The 24,711-nt window shown below is 35.8% G+C and overlaps 1 protein-coding gene across 4 annotated transcripts in view; it reads left to right on the plus strand.

Annotated features, from left to right (window-relative positions):
* The window catches only part of LOC121407246 (D-aspartate oxidase-like), a 30,624-nt gene extending 9,683 nt beyond the window's left edge, over positions 1 to 20,941 (plus strand). For 2 of the 4 annotated variants that reach the window (XM_041598220.1, XM_041598217.1), the window contains exons 8-11: positions 14,314 to 14,396; positions 18,185 to 18,302; positions 18,883 to 18,984; positions 19,602 to 20,940. In XM_041598220.1, coding sequence (XP_041454154.1) covers positions 14,314 to 14,396; positions 18,185 to 18,302; positions 18,883 to 18,984; positions 19,602 to 19,718 — 420 coding nt within the window. In that variant the 3' untranslated portion in view covers positions 19,719 to 20,940. Of the gene's footprint in view, positions 1 to 1,403; positions 1,487 to 12,157; positions 12,232 to 14,313; positions 14,397 to 18,184; positions 18,303 to 18,882; positions 18,985 to 19,601 lie in introns of all 4 variants that reach the window. The other 2 variants (XM_041598221.1, XM_041598219.1) reach the window with 2 other exon arrangements.
* The last annotated feature ends 3,770 nt before the right edge of the window (positions 20,942 to 24,711 follow it).

Raw genomic sequence — 24,711 nt, forward strand, 5'->3', positions numbered from 1 at the left:
AATGGTTATATTCATGTGTCTGTCATATAAGTTTAATACTTTCAGTGACTTGACACATTTTATGAATGGTTTATTAATTTCACCATTTCACAAAGAAATTACCTTGAGATCCTGCTCATGTTTGCACAGTCAATTCATTTGCTGTTTGCATTATGAGTAATTTCATATCTTTTTGAATAATTCCATCTTGGATAGCTCTAACATTTTTGATACTCATTTCATACTTATTCCTTGCCATAATAATCAATTGGCCACATTCTTTGAGTGGATGGAACTTTAACTTTTACTGTTTCAGAAGTTTTGAGAAGCTGATGTTATTTAAAAGAAATGCTAGCCCAGCCCAGGTCTCTAGGTCACAGTCAATAACCTTATACCTTTGGAATTGTAGCTCTACTGTTTTTTTTCAAGAGCCTAAGTCTTTAGCAAGATTTATTGATGACTCTTCCAGGGGAGATATTAAATCTTTAAAGATTGAAGAGGGAATGTTCAAAGTTGGATGCTAATTAATGCACCAGGATACAAGTGGTAATTGTATCACCTTCAAGATTGAATTCGGATGATAAAAATAAATTTTATTGTTTTGAAAAGTCAACTGGCACAACATATTTTTATCAAGGCAATGTTGCTATGTTAGTCATGATTTTTATGCCCCCCCATTGAAGGCATTATCTTTCTGAATCGTCTTTCCGTCCATATGGATTTTGGTTGTGTTAAGTTGCGGATGTATGGAGAAAAAAATGAGCCAGAATTCAAGGCCTGTATGTTAGTCTTCATATTGAACTTGTATTAATTGGCTCGTTCCATTGCGTTTTGTTGGGTTGACTGTATTTATCTGCATTCAGGCAATACACGACTGAATGCAGGATTAATAATGCAAAGTTGTTAGTCAGGCTTTAGAGAATTGCATGAAATTGTTTTGGCGAGGAAGCACAGTATTTGAGTGTTAACCATTACAATGACCTCAAGTAACCTTATAAGATGGCTGTATCTGGAAATTTTGTGGCTCAGTGATGCATTAGTCTTTCTTTGAAACAGAGGGTCGTGGATTCGAATCTTTGCAATGGCATAATTTCCTTTGTTACAAAAATTGATCCACATTGTGCTGCACTCAACCCAGGTGAGGTTAATGGGTACCTGGCAGGAATTTATTCCTTGAAATGCTTTTGTGCAGCATACATGTAGGCTGAAGGGCTATATAAAAGCTGGGGTAATAATATCCAAGTCCTTTGAAAACAGCACATTGGGACCTTATATCATACAGTATATGAGCTTCACAAGAAGCGTCAAAGCGCCTTTAGCATCTTATCAAGATGGAAAATGCGTTATACAAATCTCATTTATTCTTATTATTTCCTCTTGTTCAGTTTGTTCAATCATTTTATTTTGACTGTGATTGACCTCAGGTTCATGCGCCGTGGATCATGGGTAATACTCGTTACCGTGGAGATCCAGGTACAGGGGCAGATAAGCTTCATATCTATGCTCGGTGAGCCTATTCAAGCTGTCAATATGTGAAAAAGCTTTTTCTTGCATTTTCACAAAGTACTAATTTATATAGTAGGCCTACCTGTGCAAATACTCTCTATGCCCTGTCACATTTTGCCATCTAAAAATACCTCAGAACATTTTTAAAGGCTGTGAAGAAATGGCTAGCGTAATCTGTCAATGTCTAGAATATTAGTATATGTCAGTAAGTCTGAAAACAGCTGAAAAGACTAAGAGCTACAGTATATAGATGTAGGTGGTTTAATAGATGGCAATATGTGACAGGGTTTGATGCTCTTTTTTGTTTTAATGCATTGTAGACTTTCAAGCTTTTTTTTTTTCATCATTTATAAATGTTTTTATTCACTGTTCATTCATTTTATTGCTAGTTACATGTATACGTGAACAGAGAGGCATTGTCATGAAGTTGATGTTATTTTAAAGCTGAATGTATACTCTGGTTCAAGCTCATATGCACAGAAATTTGCAACATTTATCATGCCAAATAGTGAGGGTGATTCGAGAGTGGTGGAAGTAGTATCACATGTAACTTACTGGCCCATACTCTGGTTTAACTTAAATCATGGTCGAAGTCTGGACTAAAGTTTAAAAATTTAGGAAGGTATGACTGTCAACTTCTTGTATGGGATCCAGTCATAATGGATTAATGGTGAAAAAAAAATGTTGTATTTATCACTTCATGAAACTTGGGATGTTTGTATGCCAAATGTGATGTTAAATTGATCATCTAATTCCAGATTCGTGTTTGTATTGATGTAACACTTGGCCTCCTGTAGTTAAACCACAACTTAAGACCATGGTTTAAGATAAACCAGAGTTCATAATATGAGCATTTGGGTTTGTGTACTTTGGTATTAAATATAAATGGATTGAGTGCAAACTGGCCTATACATTTGATTTTAGGCCCGGTTTGAAAGTCCATTTTTGATGCACGTGTACACGGCGTGTTTTTCGGTCGTGTACACGTTGTAAACACTGAGTGAGAGTGAGTTACAGTATGTTTTCAGTGTTTCCTACATGTAGCCTAAGTCACGGTTTTAAAGCTTACCTGAGAAGTTAGAAGTATCAATCCACAAAAATTGGTGCAATTAAAAAGTTTACTCAGCTTAGCAGCGCATTAAATTAATAAAGAATGCAAAAGTAAATCAGTGCAGGGCCCTAGTTAGCGCCGACGTTCGTTGGATGCGCATTTTGCATACTGTACCGTACATGCATGCACAGATCGCTGCAGAATTAAGTGTAACTGAAGTTATCGATTGATTTTCATTATTTTATTGCCAATTTGAGGAGCGTGTGTTTGTAGGCTTGTAGCATATGTTTATGAGCGTATAACACGTAACTGGAGCAATGATCGCTGTCGCAATTGGTGATTCTCAAATTGGCTCTAAAAGTGATTGAAGAACGCTTAAGAGTCTCGTTACGTGTTATACGCTCATACACATGTGCTACAAGCCTACAAACACACGCTCCTCAAATTGGCAATAAAATAATGAAAATCAATCGATAACTTCAGTTACACTCAATTCTGCAGCTACCCATTTCGTGTGGTCCAGAATAAATATGGATTAAATCGGCGATTTTGGAAGTAAACTCACTCTAGGTTAATTGAAATATATTGGCCTTATCGTCATCCAAGTCACTGGGGACAAACTTGAGACACACCTCAAATATCAGCAATCTTTCAATAGAATCCACGGTTGGAAGATTTTCAAAAGAAATCTATTGTTCGCGATGCGAAACGATGCGAAGCTTCTCACTGAGCGGGGACTTCCTTCCACCACACGTTTTCCCATTGACACAATAACAACTGACTCGGACACTTTTTCAAACGACAAAAATAGTCTCTTTCTTTTCACTCCTGTGGCGGTATATTCTTCCAAGTTGATGAAACAATGATCAAAACACTAAATAAGACAAATTTAATAACACTAAAAACACTATTCAACTGTCTAAATACTCCTCGTGATCCGAGTCCCCTTCTCGTGTTGAGTTCGTTCTAATTTCCCATAGGAGGGGACTTGGATAACGAGGAGTACTATTAGTCGTTATCCAAGTCCCCTCCTATGGGAAATAGGACGAACTCAACACAGGAAGGGGACTCGGATCACGAGGAGTATTTAGACAGTTAAATAGTGTTTTTAATGTGATTTTCATTGATTTTAATGATTCTTATTATCGAAAATATTCATTAATCATGTCTATTAAACTGTCTAAAAGTGGCAGAGTGGTTTTGAAGAGGAGGGAAATGAGTGGTAGATGAATATCAACGGGTTAATCGCCGTTTTGTATTTTTAGGAGAGGGGACTTGGATCACGAGTAATAGTACTCCTCGTTATCCAAGTCCCCTCCTATGGGAAATTGGACGAACTCAACACGGGAAGGGGACTTGGATCACGAGGAGTATTTAGACAGTTAAATAGTGTTTTTAATGTGATTTTCATTGATTTTAATGATTCTTATTATCGAAAATATTCATTAATCATGTCTATTAAACTGTCTAAAAGTGGCAGAGTGGTTTTGAAGAGGAGGGAAATGAGGGGTAGATGAATATCAACGGGTTAATCGCCGTTTTGTATTTTTAGGAGAGGGGACTTGGATCACGAGTAATAGTACTCCTCGTTATCCAAGTCCCCTCCTATGGGAAATTGGACGAACTTAACACGGGAAGGGGACTTGGATCACGAGGAGTATTTAGACAGTTAAATAGTGTTTTTAATGTGATTTTCATTGATTTTAATGATTCTTACTATCGAAAATATTCGTTATAATCATGTCTATTAAACTATCTAAAAGTGGCAGAGTGGTTTTGAAGAGGAGGGAAATGAGGGGTAGATGAATATCAACGGGTTAATTGCCGTTTTGTATTTTTAGGAGAGGGGACTTGGATCACGAGTAATAGTACTCCTCGTTATCCAAGTCCCCTCCTATGGGAAATTGGACGAACTTAACACGGGAAGGGGACTTGGATCACGAGGAGTATTTAGACAGTTAAATAGTGTTTTTAATGTGATTTTCATTGATTTTAATGATTCTTATTATCGAAAATATTCATTAATCATGTCTATTAAACTGTCTAAAAGTGGCAGAGTGGTTTTGAAGAGGAGGGAAATGAGGGGTAGATGAATATCAACGGGTTAATTGCCGTTTTGTATTTTTTAGGAGAGGGGACTTGGATCACGAGGAGTAGTATATACTGTTTTAATTCAATTCTTTAGACAGTTAAATAGTGTCTTTAATGTGATTTTCATTGATTTTAATGATTCTTATTATCGAAAATATTTATTAATCATCTCTAGGAAACTGTCTAAAAGTGGCAGAGTGGTTTTGAAGAGGAGGGAAATGAGGGGTAGATGAATATCAACGGGTTAATTGCCGTTTTGTATTTTTAGGAGAGGGGACTTGGATCACGAGGAGTAGTATATACTGTTTTAATTCAATTCTATTGATCTTAATAATTCATCATCGAAAATAGGAAACAAGTGACACAGTGGTTTAATTCTGATGAAGGGGGACTTGAATCACGAGGAGTAATTATAGACCGACATTCTAATGACGTACCTCACGAAATAAAGCAATGGAGACATGCAGTTAAGAGAGAGATATGCGTTTTGATTTATTTAGTAAAAATGTGATAGACGAAATAAAGCATAATCATGACAAACATAATGAGATTTATTCATAGTATAATTAAAAGTACGACGAAATAAAGCCTATATATACTGAAAAGAAGTAGATGCAATTTTGATTTATTTAGTAAATTAGGGATAAACGAAATAAAGCAATGTCTGCAGAAGAGGGATACTCGGGGCCGATTTATTTAGTAAAAATGTAAACGAAATAAAGCAAATTTCATAGTGTGGGAAACATAAGATGAAAATAATCTTGATTTATGTATATGAAAAGTACTAATTTACGAAATAAAGCAATGGAGATTGAAAAGATGATTCAATCCTGATTTATTTAGTAAATTAGGAATCAACGAAATAAAGCAATTGAGACTGTTCGAGGGATATACTCGGGGCCGATTTATTTAGTAAAAATGTAAACGAAATAAAGCAAATTTCATAGTGTGGGAAACATAAGAAGATGAATATAATCTTGATTTATGTATATGAAAAGTACTAATTTACGAAATAAAGCAATGGAGATTGAAAAGATGATTCAATCCTGATTTATTTAGTAAATTAGGAATCAACGAAATAAAGCAATTGAGACTGTTCGAGGGATATACTTGGGGCCGATTTATTTAGTAAAAATGAAAACGAAATAAAGCAAATTTCATAGTGTGGGAAACATAAAAAGATGAATATAATCATGATTTATTTATATGAAAAGTATAATTTACCAACTAAAGCAATAGAGATTGAAAAGAAGTATATAGATGCAATTCGATCTGATTTATAACGCCAATAAAGTGAAGATAGACCAAAGATTGTAGAGCGCGCGTACGCGGCGCTCTACAATCTTTGGTGGAGACTGAAAAGAGACAAGTCACACACAACTACGATGGAAGTTGGAAGAAACAGGTAGGACATGTTTTACGTTGTGAAAAATTGTCCGTGGATCCGAGTCACCGGGGACTTGGATCACGATAATGCCAATATATTGACATATTAGTGATTAAAACATGTACAGTGTCTTAGAACTAAGAATTAATGTGAGGCTGTGAGCTTGTTCACTGACTTTACAGTCCCACGCAAGCTTTATGCAGATGCTACCGTGTACACGGTGATGGAATTTAGTACACGTGCACTGACTTGACCGTGCGTGTACACGTGTACTCGTGTACCCGAAACGGGCCTATTTGATTTAGTCTCATTATAATCCTAATTAGATGTAGGCCAGGGAGGGGATTGGAGCCCCTCCCCCCCGATGTTTCGTGCATTATTTTCGCAACACGAAAAGATCTTGTTGTGATGTATCGTGACATTTTTAGTTTTTCCCCAGCACCTTTTCAGACTATGTCCTGAAAATTTATATCTTTACTCATTAGATCAGACCTAAAAGTGAAATTGACAAGCCATATACCAATCAAATACTTATAAACTACTTAACACAGAAATTCAAGCTTTATCTGTTTTCACATCTTTCCAGCTGAGTATTTCACTTAAGAATAAGTCCAATTATCAGTCTTCGAAAATAGACTTTCTTGTACATGCTTTCACTGGCCTCGAGACCATGATGTCAAGTTGTGTTAGAAAGCGCTGTGATTCCATTGGTTTGTACACAGAAATCAATGCTAATTTTTCTGCTTTTCAGATTCTGAATTCAATGTTTAAAATTTCTAGTGTTCAAATCGATGGAAACCTACAACTCTTCACAAGATTTTTTTAATGATATCATTGTTTTGCTCCTATTGGGCCCAAATTGCTAGGTTACACATAATTTGAGTGCAGATAGAATTGGAAAGCTGTGCCAAATAAGGAGAAATTAAAATATGGTAAGAAGTATTCAAAAGCTTAAGATTTCATTAATTCAAGCTTGCAGAAAAGATATGACATCCCTTTGTTATAGAAGTAAAGAAATTAAAATATATAATCTGAAAACCGGAAAAATTACCCATTTCTTTTGGTAGAACCAATGGAATCACAATGCTTCTAACACAACACAAAGTCATGGTCTCAAGGCCTTTGAAAGCATGTACAAAAAAGTCTATATTCATAGTCTGATAATTGAAGCTATTCTTAAGCAAATATTCAGCTTGAAAGCGGTGAAAATGCATGAAGCTTGCCTTTGTTTGTTTATTAGTTTATAAGCTATTGGCTGGTATATGATTTGTCAATTTAAGTTTTTGGTCTGGTCTGGGTCTTTAACTCTTCGTTCTTTATTCTTTTATACCTCTTTAAGATATGTTATGACTCTTTATTCTGATATGAGCACTATGGGGGACAAAATGCAGTAGGGCAAGTTCAAAAAGCATAAACCCTCTTCACTTTATTCACATAGTCTTCTACACATTGTTCATATCAAAAGATTATGTTTTTTATGACTGATGAGTGAAAATGGTTTATAATATAGCTCTTGAATGTAATGTTAGGAATTTTTATGATACAGGTATTTCCTCCTTTAACAGGATTATATATTTCCTGAAGTGTGACATGCTCAAAGGAATGATTTCCGTAGGTTGGTGTTGGATGTCAAAGGAAATGTTATTTATACATGAAACAATACACCTGTTCCCCTGTAACATAAAGCTTAGATATTGATTATAGGGCTGATTTTTACAATTGATCATACACAATTAGCAATTCAATCAATTCTTTGAAATCACTCCCATGATCAATCACTCTGCTTTATGCTACAGGGCTCAGACAATGAAGATAGTGAGGAAAAATATGTAGTGTAGTTGATAACTTGATACATGATCCAAATAAATGAAGAATCCCCAAAATATGAGTCACTGGATCAAACCCTGTTCTTTTAAGAGAAGAAAAAAATATGAAAATAAAAGAAACGGTGCATGTCTTCATAAAATCGATTATTGTAAACTCCCGCAGGAACTCGGCAGGACAGCTTTTTGTTGGTAAATGCCAAGCTGGTTGGAGGCCATTTACATTGACGATTGTATACCATGCGCGATCAAAAAAACACGTAAAAAGGATGTCCTTTTCACGATAGGGCACGTTACGTACGTAACGTGATAAGGGTGTCAAAAACACAAAAATAATGAAAAAAGGGTATCTATTTCACGAGGAAAATTACGTGTTTAGGGTCGAATTTGCGGGGATGATAAAACGAAATCAAAATGTTTTATAAAGGATGTCCTTTTTGCTCCAACACTTCGTGTTTAGAGTCCGATTTGCGCGAGGTGTAGAAGGTGGGGTCGTACTAAACCAAATAAGGTAAAGCCGACGACCGAAGGACCCGTAACAACAAAACATTCCTGTACTTGTTTAGGGGTTCATTTCAGGGAATATTTGCCAAGAGTATAGTTTTGTTTCCAATACTTGTTAAGGGGTGCATTTTCAGAATATGGAAATTACGTGTTTAGGGTGCTTTTCGAGACCCCATGGTCGCGCATGGTATCCACTCGTGAATGGAAGTGGCCCCCCGGGATGCCAAGCTGATTAATAAACAATTACATCTATGAAACATTTTACGTTTAAGTTATTCAGACATAGTGACTGACCTAGACGACCAATATTACTCTCGGGTCTTTTTATCAAAGTAGAGACATTAGCAGAGCAGGGATTCAAACTCAAAACCTTGGGATTATGAGTCCAATGCTCTAACCACTAGACCACACCACCCCACACCTGAACAAAATATAAAGTTGTATTATATTCACAAGAGGCCTATACCTAAAGTACCTTAATCGTGCATGAAGTCAATGGAACTACATTTGGCACACATGTAGATCAGTGTTGTGGTGCCTTAATGCTCGTCCATGGCCTTGTGCCCGAGGGGGGATGCACTCGAATTATAACATGATACATATGTGCCATACCAAAAGTGAAAATAGGGTGCTCTGGAACTAAAATTTGGTCTTAAAATGGCGATCTCTTGAACTGTTCTTGGATCAGTGATTGCTAAAATGCAATGCTCTGGAAGGGCACAAATTCTGTTTTTCAGAGCGTTGCATGAATATGCATGAAATTGGTCATGACGTTTCTGCGCGATATCAGCGGTCTCCAAATCGCTGTCCATTGAACACAGTTAATGATTATTTGCCACTGTGCTGTGCTGAGTATGAGTTGGCACTGGAATGAGAAAAAAAACAAAATTGTAGGTCTTTGGAATGGGGAAAATAGGAATTTCTTTCTAAATCAGTGATGCTCTGTAACAAAATTTAGATTGAAAATGGGGGTCTTCATGACGGTACATGTGTATCATACATTTATACTATAAGTGCCCTCCCCCTCGGGCCTTATGACACCTTATAAAGGCCTATCAATGCCTTGGCCTTCAGTACGCCATAAGAATTTGAAGCCTTGATAACCCAAAGAACTTTCCAGGCATATCAAGATTTTTGCATCAATTTAGTCCCCCCTCCCTATTCTTTGTTATATTTCCCATTCCTGTTTTTATATCTAAATTGTTCTTTTACTCAGAAAATAATTGAATCGAATGAATAGATTGCTAGTCTGTCTGTTTAAAAAAATAAAAAACACCCTAAATTGCCTATTTATAAATTTACATCTTTGTTTATAATGCCCTGTTAAAGTATACCATGCTTGAAACCTAAGTTCAAGGAATTTATTTCAAAAAGTTTAGTTTTGTGAGCTTTTATAATTTGTTTGCTGAGCTCATTTGCAGATACAAGTATCGTCTTGTCACCAAAACCAATGTATCCTATTATTAGATAAATTATATTGAGGAAACTCATTAAGTGCTTGCTTGTTTGCATGCTCAAATGTGAAAATAAATGCAACATCATGTAAACTACTCCAAACTGCATGAGCAAGTTAATATCAATACATGTAGTCACATTCTAAATATTAATATGTAGGCCTATTACATGTCTGTATGTGCCTTTCAAAAATTTCAAAAAAATACTATAAGATTTCCCAAAGCCGGAAAGTGGGTTGGGTGGGGGGGTCAATGTTTTTGTTATAAATGTATTATTAATTACATGACAATGTTAAGTGTACAGTCATATAAGCCGTCTGACACCTATTCTTTCCTATTGTAAATTATTATGAAGGAAATATTGATTGAAACAATTTTAATGGAATAGTTGTAGTTCATTCGCTTTGTGGATTTTTTCCTGTCCTCTTTCATTGCTTCAGACATTAACGTCAAATTTATTTTTGCTTTGGTCTGCAATGAAGTGTTTTGGATCTGTCTTTCCTTGATTGGTGTAGATGTTCATTTCAAATGATTTTCATTTGAGGAAATGTTTCTATGTATCATCTAAAGAAATAGAATGGAAATGAATTGAATGGAATTGAATTTCCCATGCTATTGCGAGATCAGGATGTTGGTTTGTCACCAGAATATTTACTTGGCATTGTTCCGTCTTGTACATGTAGATCGCAATATACTGCCAAATTCCTTTTCCCAAATAAGCCTGTATAATTTTATAGATTAAGTTCTGGATTCCATTGTTCTGTAATATGTATCTTTCTAGCATGATGGGACAATATTGATAAACATGTTGATTCTTGTGGTGTTTGGATAAAAATTCATTTTCTTTCTTGTGCTACTTTTCATAACCTACTGCTTGAATCTGCTACAATGGTTAGGCATTAATATTGTAGTGAATGGGTATGTTTTTAGTTTCCAGGGGCCACAAGCTCCCATGTAATATTTTCCCTGGTTAGGACATAAGGGGCTGTGTGTTAAATCTACCCCAGCAATGTAGATTGGATTGAATTTATGTATGCATTCACTCCAGTTAGGACACTGTGAGGTAGGATTGTACATCACTGACTTGGAAATCAGATTTTCATATTGAACAATTAGTAGCTCTAGAATCATGTTCTGTCTTCTATTAATGAGTTGGCTTTTATTTTCTTTCCTTAGTTAAAATCCAAGAAGATATTTCTCAAGTGAACTAGAGATTGAAGCTTTTTATGGACATTGTGACAGATTGATTTGATTATTATTTATACCACTTTTTACTCTGGCTCCGAAATTCATTGACAAGTTATCTTGATTATTATGTGAAGGCAAGATGCAATTTGAAAGATAATGAGGAAAATCTGGAAATTTGTGTGAAAAACAAATGGAGAGTTGTCCACAAAATCAGCCATTTTGAAGCACGTTTGCCAATTTGAGGATGCCCATAGAAAGTACAACACAGGAGTTTTCAAATTCCCATAACTTGCTTATTTCATAACCAATTTTGATGAAACTTTTTTTTAATTGTTCCTCTCATTTTACTATTTCCAATAAGATTACTTCTCTTCTTGGATTTTGGTTTCCTTTAATTCAAATTGTGTTTTCCACAAATTCATTGAACAAAGTAAGCACAATTTGAATCTGATTGCACCATCTTGTACTGTTTTAAGGATTTTTTAAATTAAAAATTTTTCCTTTTCTATTTTACAGTAAAAATTATCTGTCTTCTCGTTGAAATTTGGAATATTTTACACAATAGGCCTACTAATGAAATTAGTTTGAGTGGAGTGGCAGTTTTTTTTTATTATCTCGTCATGTACAATATAGAATTTTCTCAATGACAACAAAGTAGTGTTATATTTGCAGATAACAGTACATAATATTAGTAGTAGGAAGTACTAGGAACTAGCATAAAGTAAAGATGTTTGAAGTGCAGAGTCCTTTAAATATACATGTATAGGTATAAATTTGTTTAAGTACTGCAAAAGATGACTGGAAGTATTATATTAATAGTAATATATTTCATAGAAAAATGATGGGAAAAAACTTTTCCCATCTTCAGATAGTCAAAGATCTATAATGCACCATACATTTATGAAAATCACTTTGAAAAAGTAGAAATAGAACCCTCATATTTTTAAATGATAAAATGTTGTTGCAAATTCATAAATTCAGATTTGAGGTCCTACATATCTAATCGATTATGGTCTAAAAGCACTTCTCGGAGTGAACAAATGGAAACCATACAGAGATGTAGTGCAAATTTTGTTAATCGTCCAATTTACAGTTCATTCTATGTAAAACTTGTTCATATTTGAGTTTCTTTTACAGTTTGACCGTAAAATTTCCTCCTTATTTGTTCCTATAGATACAGGCCCCCTTTGTCAAAGAACTCTGCGAGTATAGATATGAAGACAGTTCTGAAACTTACTTGTTTGCACGGTAAACCAAAAGTCCCAATTGCATTTTTCTTTTTTTTTACTCCAGTAACCATCTACATTTTACATCAGCAAACTGTGAATTATTAGACGGTCAATACCACTTGGTCTACTTATCTGTTCATCCAACTTCGACTAGCCTAAACCGTCTACAACCGGTTTGTCTAATAGACAATTGGTCTACTTCCCACTTGGTGTAATATCCAATTCGTCTAATTCCCATTTGGTCTAATGACCAGTTGGGCTAATTCTCACTTGGTCTAATATCCAATTTGTCTAATTCCCTCTTGGGTTAATATCCAAATTGTCTAATGAGTAGTTCGGCTAAAACCATTTAGTCTTATTTCCAGTTGGTCTATCGCCACTTGGTCTAATTTCCAGTTTGGCTAATTTTGACTTGGTCTAATTTTCATTTTCTCTAATTGTCATATGGTCTGACTGTTTGGTCTAACTCACAGTTGGTCTTATTTCCATTCAGTCTAATTCAGTCTAATTTCACAGGTCATTAAATATGCGAGTTGGTTTCCGCATGATAATTTCTGAAATATTCCACAGATTTAAAACATTTGAGTGTGTAGGTAGATTACACCAAAATACAGGCTAAGTTAGAATTCGGAGTCTGCAGGTCAAAGGTCACAGCTCATTTGCAAGTTGGTTTCTTCATGATAACTAATGAATAATTCAACAGATTTAAAACAATTTGGGTGTGTAGGTACAGTAGATTACACCAAAATACAGGCTAAGTTCAAATTCAGAGTCCCCAGGACAAAGGTCACAGCTCTATGCGAGTTGGTTCAAAGGCCTAAATTTGTTCATTTATATATGCATTTTGGTTTCTGCATGATATTAAGTTCAATTATATTGAATGAATATCTGATTGTGTAATGTGGGGGCATCTGTGTCCTTTGGACACGTCAAATTTCTACTTTCTACATGTAGTTTCTTCTCCTCCCCCCCTTCCTTTTCTCTCCCCTCTCTTTTCTTTTCCCCTTCATTTTCCTCTCCCTTCTCTCTTTCGTTTTTTTCTCTTTTTGTTCTTTCCTTCATTTTTTCTCTTTCTCCATTTCCCTTTTTTCTTTCTCTCCATTTCCCCTTTCTTTTCTTTCTCTCATTTCCCCTTTCTTTTCTTTCCCCTCTCGTTTCTAATCCCAAATGGAAATTAGACCAAGTGGCATGTAGATGAAATGAATGTTAGACTATCTGGAAATTAAACGAAGTGGTAATTAGACCGAGTGGAAATTAGTCAAAGTGGAAATAAGCCAAACTGCACATTAGACCAACTGCACTATTGTAGACTAATTGAATAATAGACCAAAAGAGGATTAAAACTAGTATTAGACTAACCGACAATGAGACGAACTAGTATTAGACCAAATGCAATCAGACCAAGTGACAATGAAATAGATGAAATGGCAATTAGACCAAATGAAAATTAGACCAAGTGATAATTAGCCCAACTGGGCATTAGATCAAATAGCTATGAGACCAAGTGGTCATTAAACCAATTTGATATTAGACCAAGTGGTCATTATACTAATTGGCTATTAGACCAAGTGGTAATCAGACCAAATGCGAATTGAACTAAGTGGGTTTAGTTTGAATGTTGTTAGTTCATCTGAAGATTAGACCAAGTGATATTAGACCAATTTGTCAGTAAACCCATCAAACATACTGCATTATTTACACCAATATCCCATTTCAGTGATTGCTCCAAGGAAAAAATACACGATAGGGCTGGGGGGGGGTCGCCTCAGAAATACTGAAAAGGAGCCCTGGAATTTCCCATTCGCTGTCATTTGAGAAATGCTGCTGATTTATTCAGAAGGTTGTGAACTGAATCCCTCCCCCCCCCCCCCCGTAAATTAAAGAAATAAAAATGCCGGGATTGTTCTCTCTTGACCGGACACTGACAAAATCTGAAAAATTTTCAAGACATCGGAATGATATGATCACGCTCATGCAAAGCCATTTTATTATTCAGAAATGCTCCATTGGTAAATCCTGTCATGTGTACATGAATGTATTGTCTATACTATGCATTTAATGTTCTCGAAGCAACTCCATTGTTTTCATTTTCATGCTGTAGTTGTCTTACCATGAGAACATGTGTCGCTCACATATAATAACAAGAGAATCTACTGGTGAGTCACATACTCATACACTCGTGCGGTAAGTTTTCTTGTTCTGTTTTAGAGAAACTCTCTATTTTCATCAGTAATTAAACATATCCGTATGCTTGCTTTTTCCAAAACTATGCTTTCTTCAATATATTTAAACCGGTCATAAAAATCTCTAGGTGGTTCTTGCTCAACCACATTTCTTCTCATGAGTATACAGTCCTTGGGCAGTATTTCTTAATTTTTTAGGCCATTTTATGGTTTTAAAATATGTCATCTTTAGAAATGAAATCTCTCAGATAAAGTATGAAGTTTTATCTGAGATAGTTTTTAGTCTTGTGTATCTAATGACGATTATACGACAGAGCAGTGTCCGCGTAGACATATCCATCGCTTATTGTGCACAAAGCAGATGATATGCTTGCATGCGTGTAACATTGAATATCTTTAAATAGAGTGGGGCTATTTCATCCTTGTGACATCAATTTCTGCAATATTTTGTATTTTCTAGGTGACTCAGCTCCAAATTCTTACCGTAAATGAAAAAAAAGGAAAATTATATAACCATTGAGGGTATAATAGCTTAACATTATTCCTGTAGAATGAGGAATTACTTCATAAGACTTCTCTTGAGTAATATTGTCGTTAAAATGACATCGAACATCTATCAAGACTCACTAGCATGTATTGCTAGCACATTTGAATATAATTGCCGCAATTTCCTTTGTACTGGTGGAAAGGATTTTTATTGGTTGAATAAGATGAGGGTGCTATGAAACATTCTTTCTCATTAGATTTTATTTTAGCTAAGATAAAATCATTAATTTTAACAAAAAATAGTTCATGATTTTTTAAATCTTTACAAATAGAATCATCATTTTAAAAATATGAGAGACTATAGCAGATTCTCATTTGTGTAGAAAATCATTTCAACAAAGTTTGTCACCTGACCTTGAAAATCTCTATCAAAATTCTACAATTTCAAACATATTTGTAGAAAATATTTTGTTATTAATTGTTATTATTTTTGGTGAAATTCATTGCATTGACGCCAAATGGTGACAATGCCTTGTTTTATTTTATGCCCTTCATTTTTTTTTACCTATAAATATTTGGTTGTATTGTTAAGAGGAAAGGCAATATGTGTGTGGTACAGCTCCCCCATTAGAATAATCCTATTTCCCTTGCACTTTATTCCACTTGTATAAACATGTACTCTACAAATTATTTCATGTTTTTGACAGACCTAATTCATTGCATTTCTGTTGTACTTTCATGACACCAAAACTGCACATCTGTGATATGGGTCTGTTCATCAAGTTGGGACACATTTTTCATTAAAACAATAAAATAGTTTTATATTTTGATCGTATGTGGTACTCTTGTAATGAATTATTCTGACGGGTTACAGTCTGGAATGTTTAACACTCTTTATTTCTTTTCTTGATTTTCTATTATTTAAACCTCCATGTATTGATGTGAGTTTCTTAGTATGTAATATACAGAACACATGCTGCCTCAAAGGATGGAATAATTTTTCTTGTAAAAAAATTAATACAAGGAAAATATTGAAAAACCTCTAAAATGATATATGAACACTGCGATTTCAGGCAATTCTCTGATGCCATTATCATTCTAACCAAAGCCGTAAGAGTTTCACAACAGTAGATCATTGTCACATACGTCCTAGCTATATATTCACATTGGCCAAATTGGATTTATCCTAATATGATATGACTCCAGATTCAAATCAGAAAAGAAGCACAACCACACACATTTGAAGTGTCGTAATTTGCTTTATTTTCGTGAATATGAAATGATGCAGGACACCCACTCAGTTCTTCAAATTGATTTGACTCCTAGGACAATATGTTCATTAATTTCATATTAAGAGCATCTGGTACATGTAATCTTATCATTACGATATAGGCTACTTTAAAGCAATTTCCATTTTAGTTCCAATCATGTTGCCATGGTAACAACATATTATATGCCCCAAATTAGGTTTAAAAAATATCAGTTTTCAACCAATTCTCATGAAATTTAGCTCACACATTGGTCTTGAGATAAAGATGTACAGGACATATTTTCTATACATTGGAAATTGTGTTGCCGTGGTAACATTTAACATTTTTATATGTGATTTGAACTACTTCATCTGTTTTTAACCACTTCTCATGATATTTAGCTCACACATTGGTCTTTGGGTAATACTACATGTAGGCAAGACATATTTTTTCCAGCCATGTGTTGGAAACTGTCGCCTTCAGTGATAGTTCTAGTTGAATTTGTTGTGCTAGTCAAGGGGTAGGGATATGAAGGTATTATGTAACAACAATTTAGTTACCGATACAGCATTCCAATTATTTTGACTTTTATAGGATCACATTCCATTCATACTATCTTAGCCATTTATTATCAAAAGATTTTATTCTAACTTGTATTGAGGGTCTGCATGACCTCATTTTCGGTTGGGTCAAAGTTAAGTCAGTTTTTAGTGACATTGCTGTCATTGTCCTGACATTTTTAAGATGTCATATAATATTTAAGTGGTTTAATTTTATTTGATTTCTTTGTTTTTATCTTGTTTGCACTTTGTTATCCTCATTAATTGAGGGGGGGATCCTAGATAACAATTTTAGTGAAAGCATCCCAATTCTCAAATTATTTTCGGGAACGAATGAAGAGCTTTTTGATTGGAGTACTTTTTTTTTTTTTTTTTTTTTTGCTTGTCAAATTTTTTCGATCGGTTTCGCCCCCCCCCTGCGGAAAATCCCAGGTACCTCAGTGCTAGGAGTCCTGTAGGCTCGCACCAGTTTGCGCCAATGCAAAGCTGCTGTGGTGCCTAGTCTCGCTAGTAAGGTGTCTAGTGGTGTGCGGTGGCTCAAACTGCCTCCCAACTGGTGCATGGTGGTGCGTAACAGCATAACAGCACCAAAAATTGAATATTTTTTCTCTTGTGCCGTTTCTTGCCACCATGTGCCAGTTGGGAGGCAGTTTTACCCAGTGCACATCACTAGGCACCTTATTGGCGAAACTAGGTGCCACACCCACTTTGCATCAGCGCAAACTGGCACCACCTGGCACCAGCCAAGTGGACTCCTAGCATCAGACTTTATAATGTATTTAAGTGTTATTGTCATATTCATTGTATGTTGCTTTCCATGCTGTCAAACTATTCAACTCTTGACCCCAAATCTTGCGCCTGCATTACATGCATCATGTGTCAGACATGCCAAGCCTCAGACTCCTGCATTAGGGACTCTTGCTCATCCCCTCAAATCTCTTTCTCATGCATGAATCACACAGCTTATCCTTATACACATTATACTGTACACAATGAATGTAATCTCATGCCTAGTTACAGATACTCTCACCCATAGCTGTTTTTTTAACTTGGCATCTCTGCATTTTCTAATGATCGTAATGGATTGGGGACAGGTTCATATAAATGTTCTCGGGAAGGTGGTGCTGTAAGAGGTCGTTCTCATTTCACTCTCTAAAACTAGTTTGCTGGAAACCGATTCAGGAAACCAGTTTGGAAAATCGCTTTTCAAGCGTTCCCACTTGATCACGCAAAAGTTGTTTTCAAAATCACTTCACTTAAAGCAATCTTGTTGCTATGTAAATGCTCTCAGTGAGGTGACACGTTTCTCGCGAAATTCGAAACCGCAGCACAGGCATTTTATACCTGTCGTGTGGAGTAGCGCGCTCAAAATGTGCAAAGATAGCTTCCCGAAGAACGGTTGTGTCCTCACTTACACATATTGAAAGAAGAAATATCTCTCTTAATGAAATATCTTGAAAATTAATCATGAAACCTTTTAATTTTGTTGACAGTCAAGATGATGTCACTGTAGGGGGCACAGCTCAGCTTGGGAGATGGGACACGGAGGTAGACCCAAAAGATGCTCAACAAATCTGGGAGAGGGCCTGCAATGTCATTCCAAGTCTTAAGGTATTTCCTATTTTCATCCTTTTTAACTTTTAAGGATATATCGGGGGAAATTGAAGAAATCAAGACATGAATGTATACAATAGGGTGACATGACATTTGATCCTTTGACAATTGCTCCAGGGGGGTGTTTCACAAAGATTTAAGTATGACTTAAAGTCACACTTAAATACTGAGTTGCGTACGGTATGAAAGGCTTGACCGCATTGGTCAGATCGTGTCGTGAGGACGCGCACTAATGCGTATCTATCAATAAGATCGCGCGTTGCGTATCATGTACGCGTCGGCATTTAAGAGCGACTTAAGTCATGCTGAAATCTTTGTGAAACACCACCCTGGCTTTATTTCATCTAAGATGAAGGGTTGGGGTTATATAGGCCTAGGGTAGGGATTTGTTTAATCCAGGGTTGAAGTTACGGCACTAGTATGGGGAATTTATAGTGCTGGTGCTGCTAGATGTATTTTGCACAATAGTGTACACATTTCTAATTTTTTTATTACAAAGTGCAAGAGGATTTTTTTCTTATTCATCTTTTACTCACAATGTAGATTAAACATTGAAATTGTTTCTTTTGTTTTTCAGGGTGCAAAGATCAAGAAACACTGGGTTGGACTGAGACCACAGCGTTCTAAAGGAGTGAGGGTAGAAGCAGAAACATTGACCTATGGCTCAAATAAGATTAAGGTACTAGTTCATCAAAGGCAAAACCATTAAGGAAACCTTTTTTAATTCTTTGTCATGTCTTATTATTAGCAGGAATTAATCCTGCTAGGTTGAAGCTATGTTTTTTTCATAGAGACTTTCCTGCATTCCTCATTAATTTTTCTGTAATGAAATGTAGGATTAGTAATGAAATGCCGCTTGTTTATATTATTTTTTTTTTTTTGCTTATTGAAAGAAGAAAAATGTGCTGACAATTTGATTTTTCAGGCTTACTATTTTATTCACTATCCATACTTAAACATGAGATCACTCATGACCAAGGTCAGTGGTCAAAGGTCATATGTGAAAGTATCCCTTTTTGCAGTAATAAAACTGTATTTTTAGTGATCATCTTTGATCTTATTTCATGTATGCATATTTGTGTGAGGGTGATCTGAGTACATTTGGGGATGTATATTTTTTCTTCATTTGTTGTTTTACATTATAGAAGTTAGGTATATACTGTATATATAATTCTCTTGGTCTGGCAACGATGGAGGCATAACATTCTACTGTGTGCATTCAAGAATCCATCATATTTGCCATTGTATCTTTGAATGCTTTATTCACTCTCCTACCATTTTTGTTTATCCTTCCAGATTGTCCATAATTATGGTCATGGTGGATGTGGGATTACCCTGCATTGGGGATGTGCGCTGGATGCTGCTAGGCTTGTACAAGAACAACTTATTCCAAGAACTGCATCTAAACTTTAATCTCCACTGCACTTCAGCAATTATACATGAACAAGAAGACATTGGGAGTGTCAAGCATCTCCCTCCCCAGTACTTTCCAGGGGCCGCGGAACCGGGGGGGCTGGGGGGGCTTCAGTCCCCCACTTTTTCCAAAACCGTGTACAAAAACGCAAAAATGACCATACGATTGTGATTTTTAGCATGGTCAGCCCCCCCACTTTGAAAACCGTTCTGTGGCCCCTGCTTTCCTTGGATTTGCGAATTGACATATTTCATTTAATAGTAGTATTCATGAATTCTGTAATTTGATTGGTCAATTTGTCTGAGAAACAATTCCATATTTACTGCACTATCTTGGTCATTCAGGTAATAGAAGTCTGTACCGCCTGTTTGATGTTTGGCTGTTGGTGTTTTAATGTTTTATACTGGAATGATCATTGTTCTGCTCATGCCAAGTGCTGATTTAAATCTCTGAATATGAGGCTGTATTCCTTGGTGTGTGCTTATTAAAGCGTAATCGAGCACCGCACTGCCCACCACTAATTGCGCATCATTCTCAATGGCAATGCGCATTTTAAATGTAGGGCATTGACTGCTTCGCTTTGAAGTGAATCATTCCGAGATGCAGTTATGAGTTCTAGTGTCTTGATTTTGAACAATAATATGGAAAGATCTTAGACATTTTAGGTACAACTTTTTTTCATAACAAATCAAGTTGGTAGCTTTATTGAGACCCCCTTCCATAAACGAGGGGGCGAAATTAGAGGTAGACTACTTTGGCAGGGTAATTGTCTTTAGAATATGTACCACAAACAATGTCAACGTAAGAAATAGATTTTAAAGGTGGCCTACACAGATAAAATCATTTATTTACCGTCCTTGTTCCATATACCATGCGGCTTCTCGTCTCGTGAGATGTGAAACAAGAAGGCAAACAAGTAAGATGTAACAATTGATATAGAGCAGAATTTTTCAGGATACTTTTACTCTGTAATTTTTTTTTAATTAATTAAATGAGAAAAGTGTGTGCAAAAAAAAAGCATTTTAGGGGACCTATATGTCATTTATACAAGTTATAATTTTATTTTTTGTTTGAATGTATGTTAATCAAAATATTGAAGTAGATTTCACTTCCTCTGGGTTTTTTTTCTGTACTTTTTCTCATTGCCTTTTTTAGAATTTCAGAATATGATACAGGTGATATATACACAACAAAAAAAGTAAGTCCCCCCTTGAACAAACATCAATAATTTCTGAACCAATGCGAGTTTTTGATATATGTTTACATGAGCGTGTAGGTAATTTTATAAGCTACCCTCTGAGTAAATGTTATGGACGTATTTTACGTCATGCTTCAGTGAGCACCGTCGGAAGGCAAAAATGTCACTTTTCAAAAGTCACAAGCCAAATATCATGACTTTGATTCCATTTCATAGGAACTGATTCCACATTCTCATCATGAAAAATAGTCAGAAGGCTTGTAAAAGGTACTTTCTAAAAGACGATACAACTTTTTGGGCTAAATTTCACGGTTGAATAAACACAAGTCCTAATTTGCTATAATTGGATTTTTTACACATTTTTATCAATAAAAATGATCGAATATGATGACAGTTATTTTTGGGAAGAGTATCTTCAACAATATTCATCGTTTCATGGTTCAATGAACATTTATTGAAAACAAAAAATACGATTTTCAAATATCATAGGCAAGTATTGTCATTTTGGTAACTGAAACTGATCTTTTATCAATTTTTTCATTATGTTCATGAGCAATTAACATGCTTCAATGATTCAAAGGCGTTTAATTAAACATTCACGCTTGAATGAACATGTGGAATGTGATTAGCTCTTCTTTACGTTATTGGAAAAAATGCAATTTGTAACTATGGATATCTGTCACAAACCTCCTTGCATGGTTCATTTGATTTGATTTTTATGAAAATCCTGATGTTTAATGCATCAGTGAGCACACAATATTCAAAAATTATGCAAATGGGAAGAAAGTTCAAGGCCTTGGCCCCACTCTGTGCCGTATCGAATTGTTATTTTGGTGTGCGCGCCTTTTGGATAGTGTTACTCTGAAGTCATGTGCGAAGTTTCATGAAATAACTGTTGGCAGAAGTAACAAAAACCCGTCCATGAAACAAACCCTTATTTCATATTTGTTAAAATTTTGACTTCCTCTCTCATAGACTTGTGTACATTATGGGTGCATATGTTTAAGAATAAGTAACCCCTTATTAAATATGGTGGAACTTTTTTTCAAGGCTGTCTTTAGCAATGTCATTTGGCAGTAATGTTTATCAACCTATGGGCAGTCTTTCTGTGCAAAAATGAAATCAATTTGTTTATTCATGGATGAGTGAGCACGCATCAAAGTGGGAAAATGGGTATTTTCAATGTCACAGACTCATTTTAAAGGGTAATAAGTTGAATATTGGGGGCAAATTCGGTTTCAAATGTGACTTTAATTGCTGTTGTTTTTAACATCCATCATTTCTATCACCACACACTTTCCAAACTTTAAACATTTTCATGATTGAGCGGGCTCATTTTAAAATTTAGAATGAATACTATTTATACTGCATAAATGTATTGCTTTTCCTAACAATTTCTCATGATTAGTTCTATTTATGGACAAATCAGTGGTAGATCAAGAATTTAAAAATGGGGGAGGGGCCTATAATCAGGGTAGCCACCAACATTTTCAAATTTCAAATTTTGATAAGACTTAACAAGTTGTAGAGGATACTACCAAAAACCCCTATGATGATATGTCACAATACAGGGGTTGCGGAACGGTTTTCAAAGTGTGGTGGAGGGGCTGAGCCAAAAGTGGGGGGGGGGGCTGACCATGCAAAAATCACAATCATATGGTCAATTTTACATTTTTGTACATGCTTTTGGGAAAAAGTGGGGGCCCCCAGCCCCCCCCCCCCCCTCCCTGCTTCTGCGGCCCCTGCAATATTGTGCTCACTCAACCATGAACATACGATATCAAAATTGTGTGTGGAATGGCTAAATGATGGATAGTAAAACAAAATTAACACCATAAAATTCACCTAAAAAAAACTTTTGCCCAATTTTGTATTTGCAAAATCTGAAAAACGACTCTTGTGACTTTCAAAAATGGTCATTTTTAATTCAATCTTTAATTATTCATGCATGACTCAACTGATCAATCTCATTTTTTTCCAGGAGTTGCTTGATGAGTGTAGAAAACTACCTAATAAATATCATATCTCAAAATAAATACGTTCAAAAGTTACAGCAATTTGATTTAGGGGGATTTACTTTTTTTGTTGTGTATATGATATAAACCCCTCAAAAAAAGTTTTGCAACTCAGTTTTGGGGGATGATGACTTTTTGGTTAATGAAGTATAAAAGATGAAACTGGTATCATTGTAAAGCTGAATCATTCTTTACAATGACATGCCATTTGCTGTGATTATGTAATCATGGAATATGCAATCACCCTGAACATCGAGAAAAGTCAGAAGTGAAATGTTGCAAAATGCATTGATTTCTAACAAGAGTCTCCATTTCTATAGAATTTCTACCATGCAGGCGACAGTGAATGCACTCGGTCCATCCTCGAAACAATTGGAAATTTGCTATTGCAAACGACGCATTTTGCAACATTTCATGTCTAACATTGCTGCGTATTATCATGTCTGTGTATTTCATGATAACACTAGCATTACAAATGACACATGATTGTAAAGAAGAATAATCATGCTTTCTAAAGATATCACTTTTACACATGATGATGGCACACTAAGAAATTTATTAGCACTCAAACTTGAGTTGCAGAACTTTTTTTGAGGGGTTTATAACTTAATTTTAGAATATGATATATGTGATATACCATATATAACTTAATTTTAGAATATAATGATATACGATATATAACTTAATTTTAGAATATGATATATAACTTAATATTAGAATATGATATATAACTGGTGTGTTGGCTCAGGCAGTAGAGTGCCTGTCTCGCAACCAGGAGGTCGGGAGTTCAAGCCACAGTGTGTCAGACCAAAAGACATTAAAAGATGGGAGTTGCTGCTACACTGTTATGTCGTTCAACGATGTTTCAGGCATATTGAATGTCCATTTTCTAAAGATGGACAAAAATATGAATATTGCCAAATTTGTGCAATGAAATAATGAATAAAATAGTGAAATACTGATTGAGTGAGTGGCATTATTGACTCTCTCATTTACATATCACTGTGATGTGCAGGTAACTATATTTGTCTCGCCCACCAGAGGTGACTTAGGGATCCAAATGTCGTTTGTCGTCTCTCCGTCACAAATCTAATGACACAACTCCACAACCGTAAGTCGCTTTTCAACCAAACTTGGATGGTAGATGGACTTGGGGGACCTGCATGTTGTGCTGCAGTTGGAGGTCACATGGTAAGGTCAAAGGTCATTTTCAGGTCAACGTTAAAGTTTACATGCAAGACTCTCTTATGACACCTAACTCCGCAACCGTAGGTCGCTTTTCAACCAAACTTGGATGGTAGATGGACTGTGGGGACCTGCATGATATGCTGCAGTCAGAGGTCACATCGTAAGGTCAAAGGTCATTTTCAGGTCAACGTTAAAGTTTACATGCAAGACTCTCTTATGACACCTAACTCCGCAACCGTAAGGTGCTTTTCAACCAAACTTGGATGGTAGATGGACTTGGGGGACCTGCATGTTATGCTGCAGTCGGAGGTCACATGATAAGGTCAAAGGTCATTTTCAGGTCAACCTTACCTAACTCCACAACCGTAAGGTGCTTTTCAACCAAACTTGGATGGTAGATGGACTTGGGGGACCTGCATGTTATGCTGTAGTCGGAGGTCACACGATTAGGTCAAAGGTCATTTTCAGGTCAACCTTACCTAACTCCGCAACCGTAAGGTGCTTTTCAACCAAACTTGGATGGTAGATTGACTTGGGGGACCTGTATGTTATGCTGCAGTCGGAGGTCACATGATAAGGTCAAAGGTCATT

Source organism: Lytechinus variegatus, chromosome 2 (assembly GCF_018143015.1).
Source record: "Lytechinus variegatus isolate NC3 chromosome 2, Lvar_3.0, whole genome shotgun sequence".
In the NCBI taxonomy this organism is placed as follows: Eukaryota; Metazoa; Echinodermata; class Echinoidea; order Temnopleuroida; family Toxopneustidae; genus Lytechinus; species Lytechinus variegatus.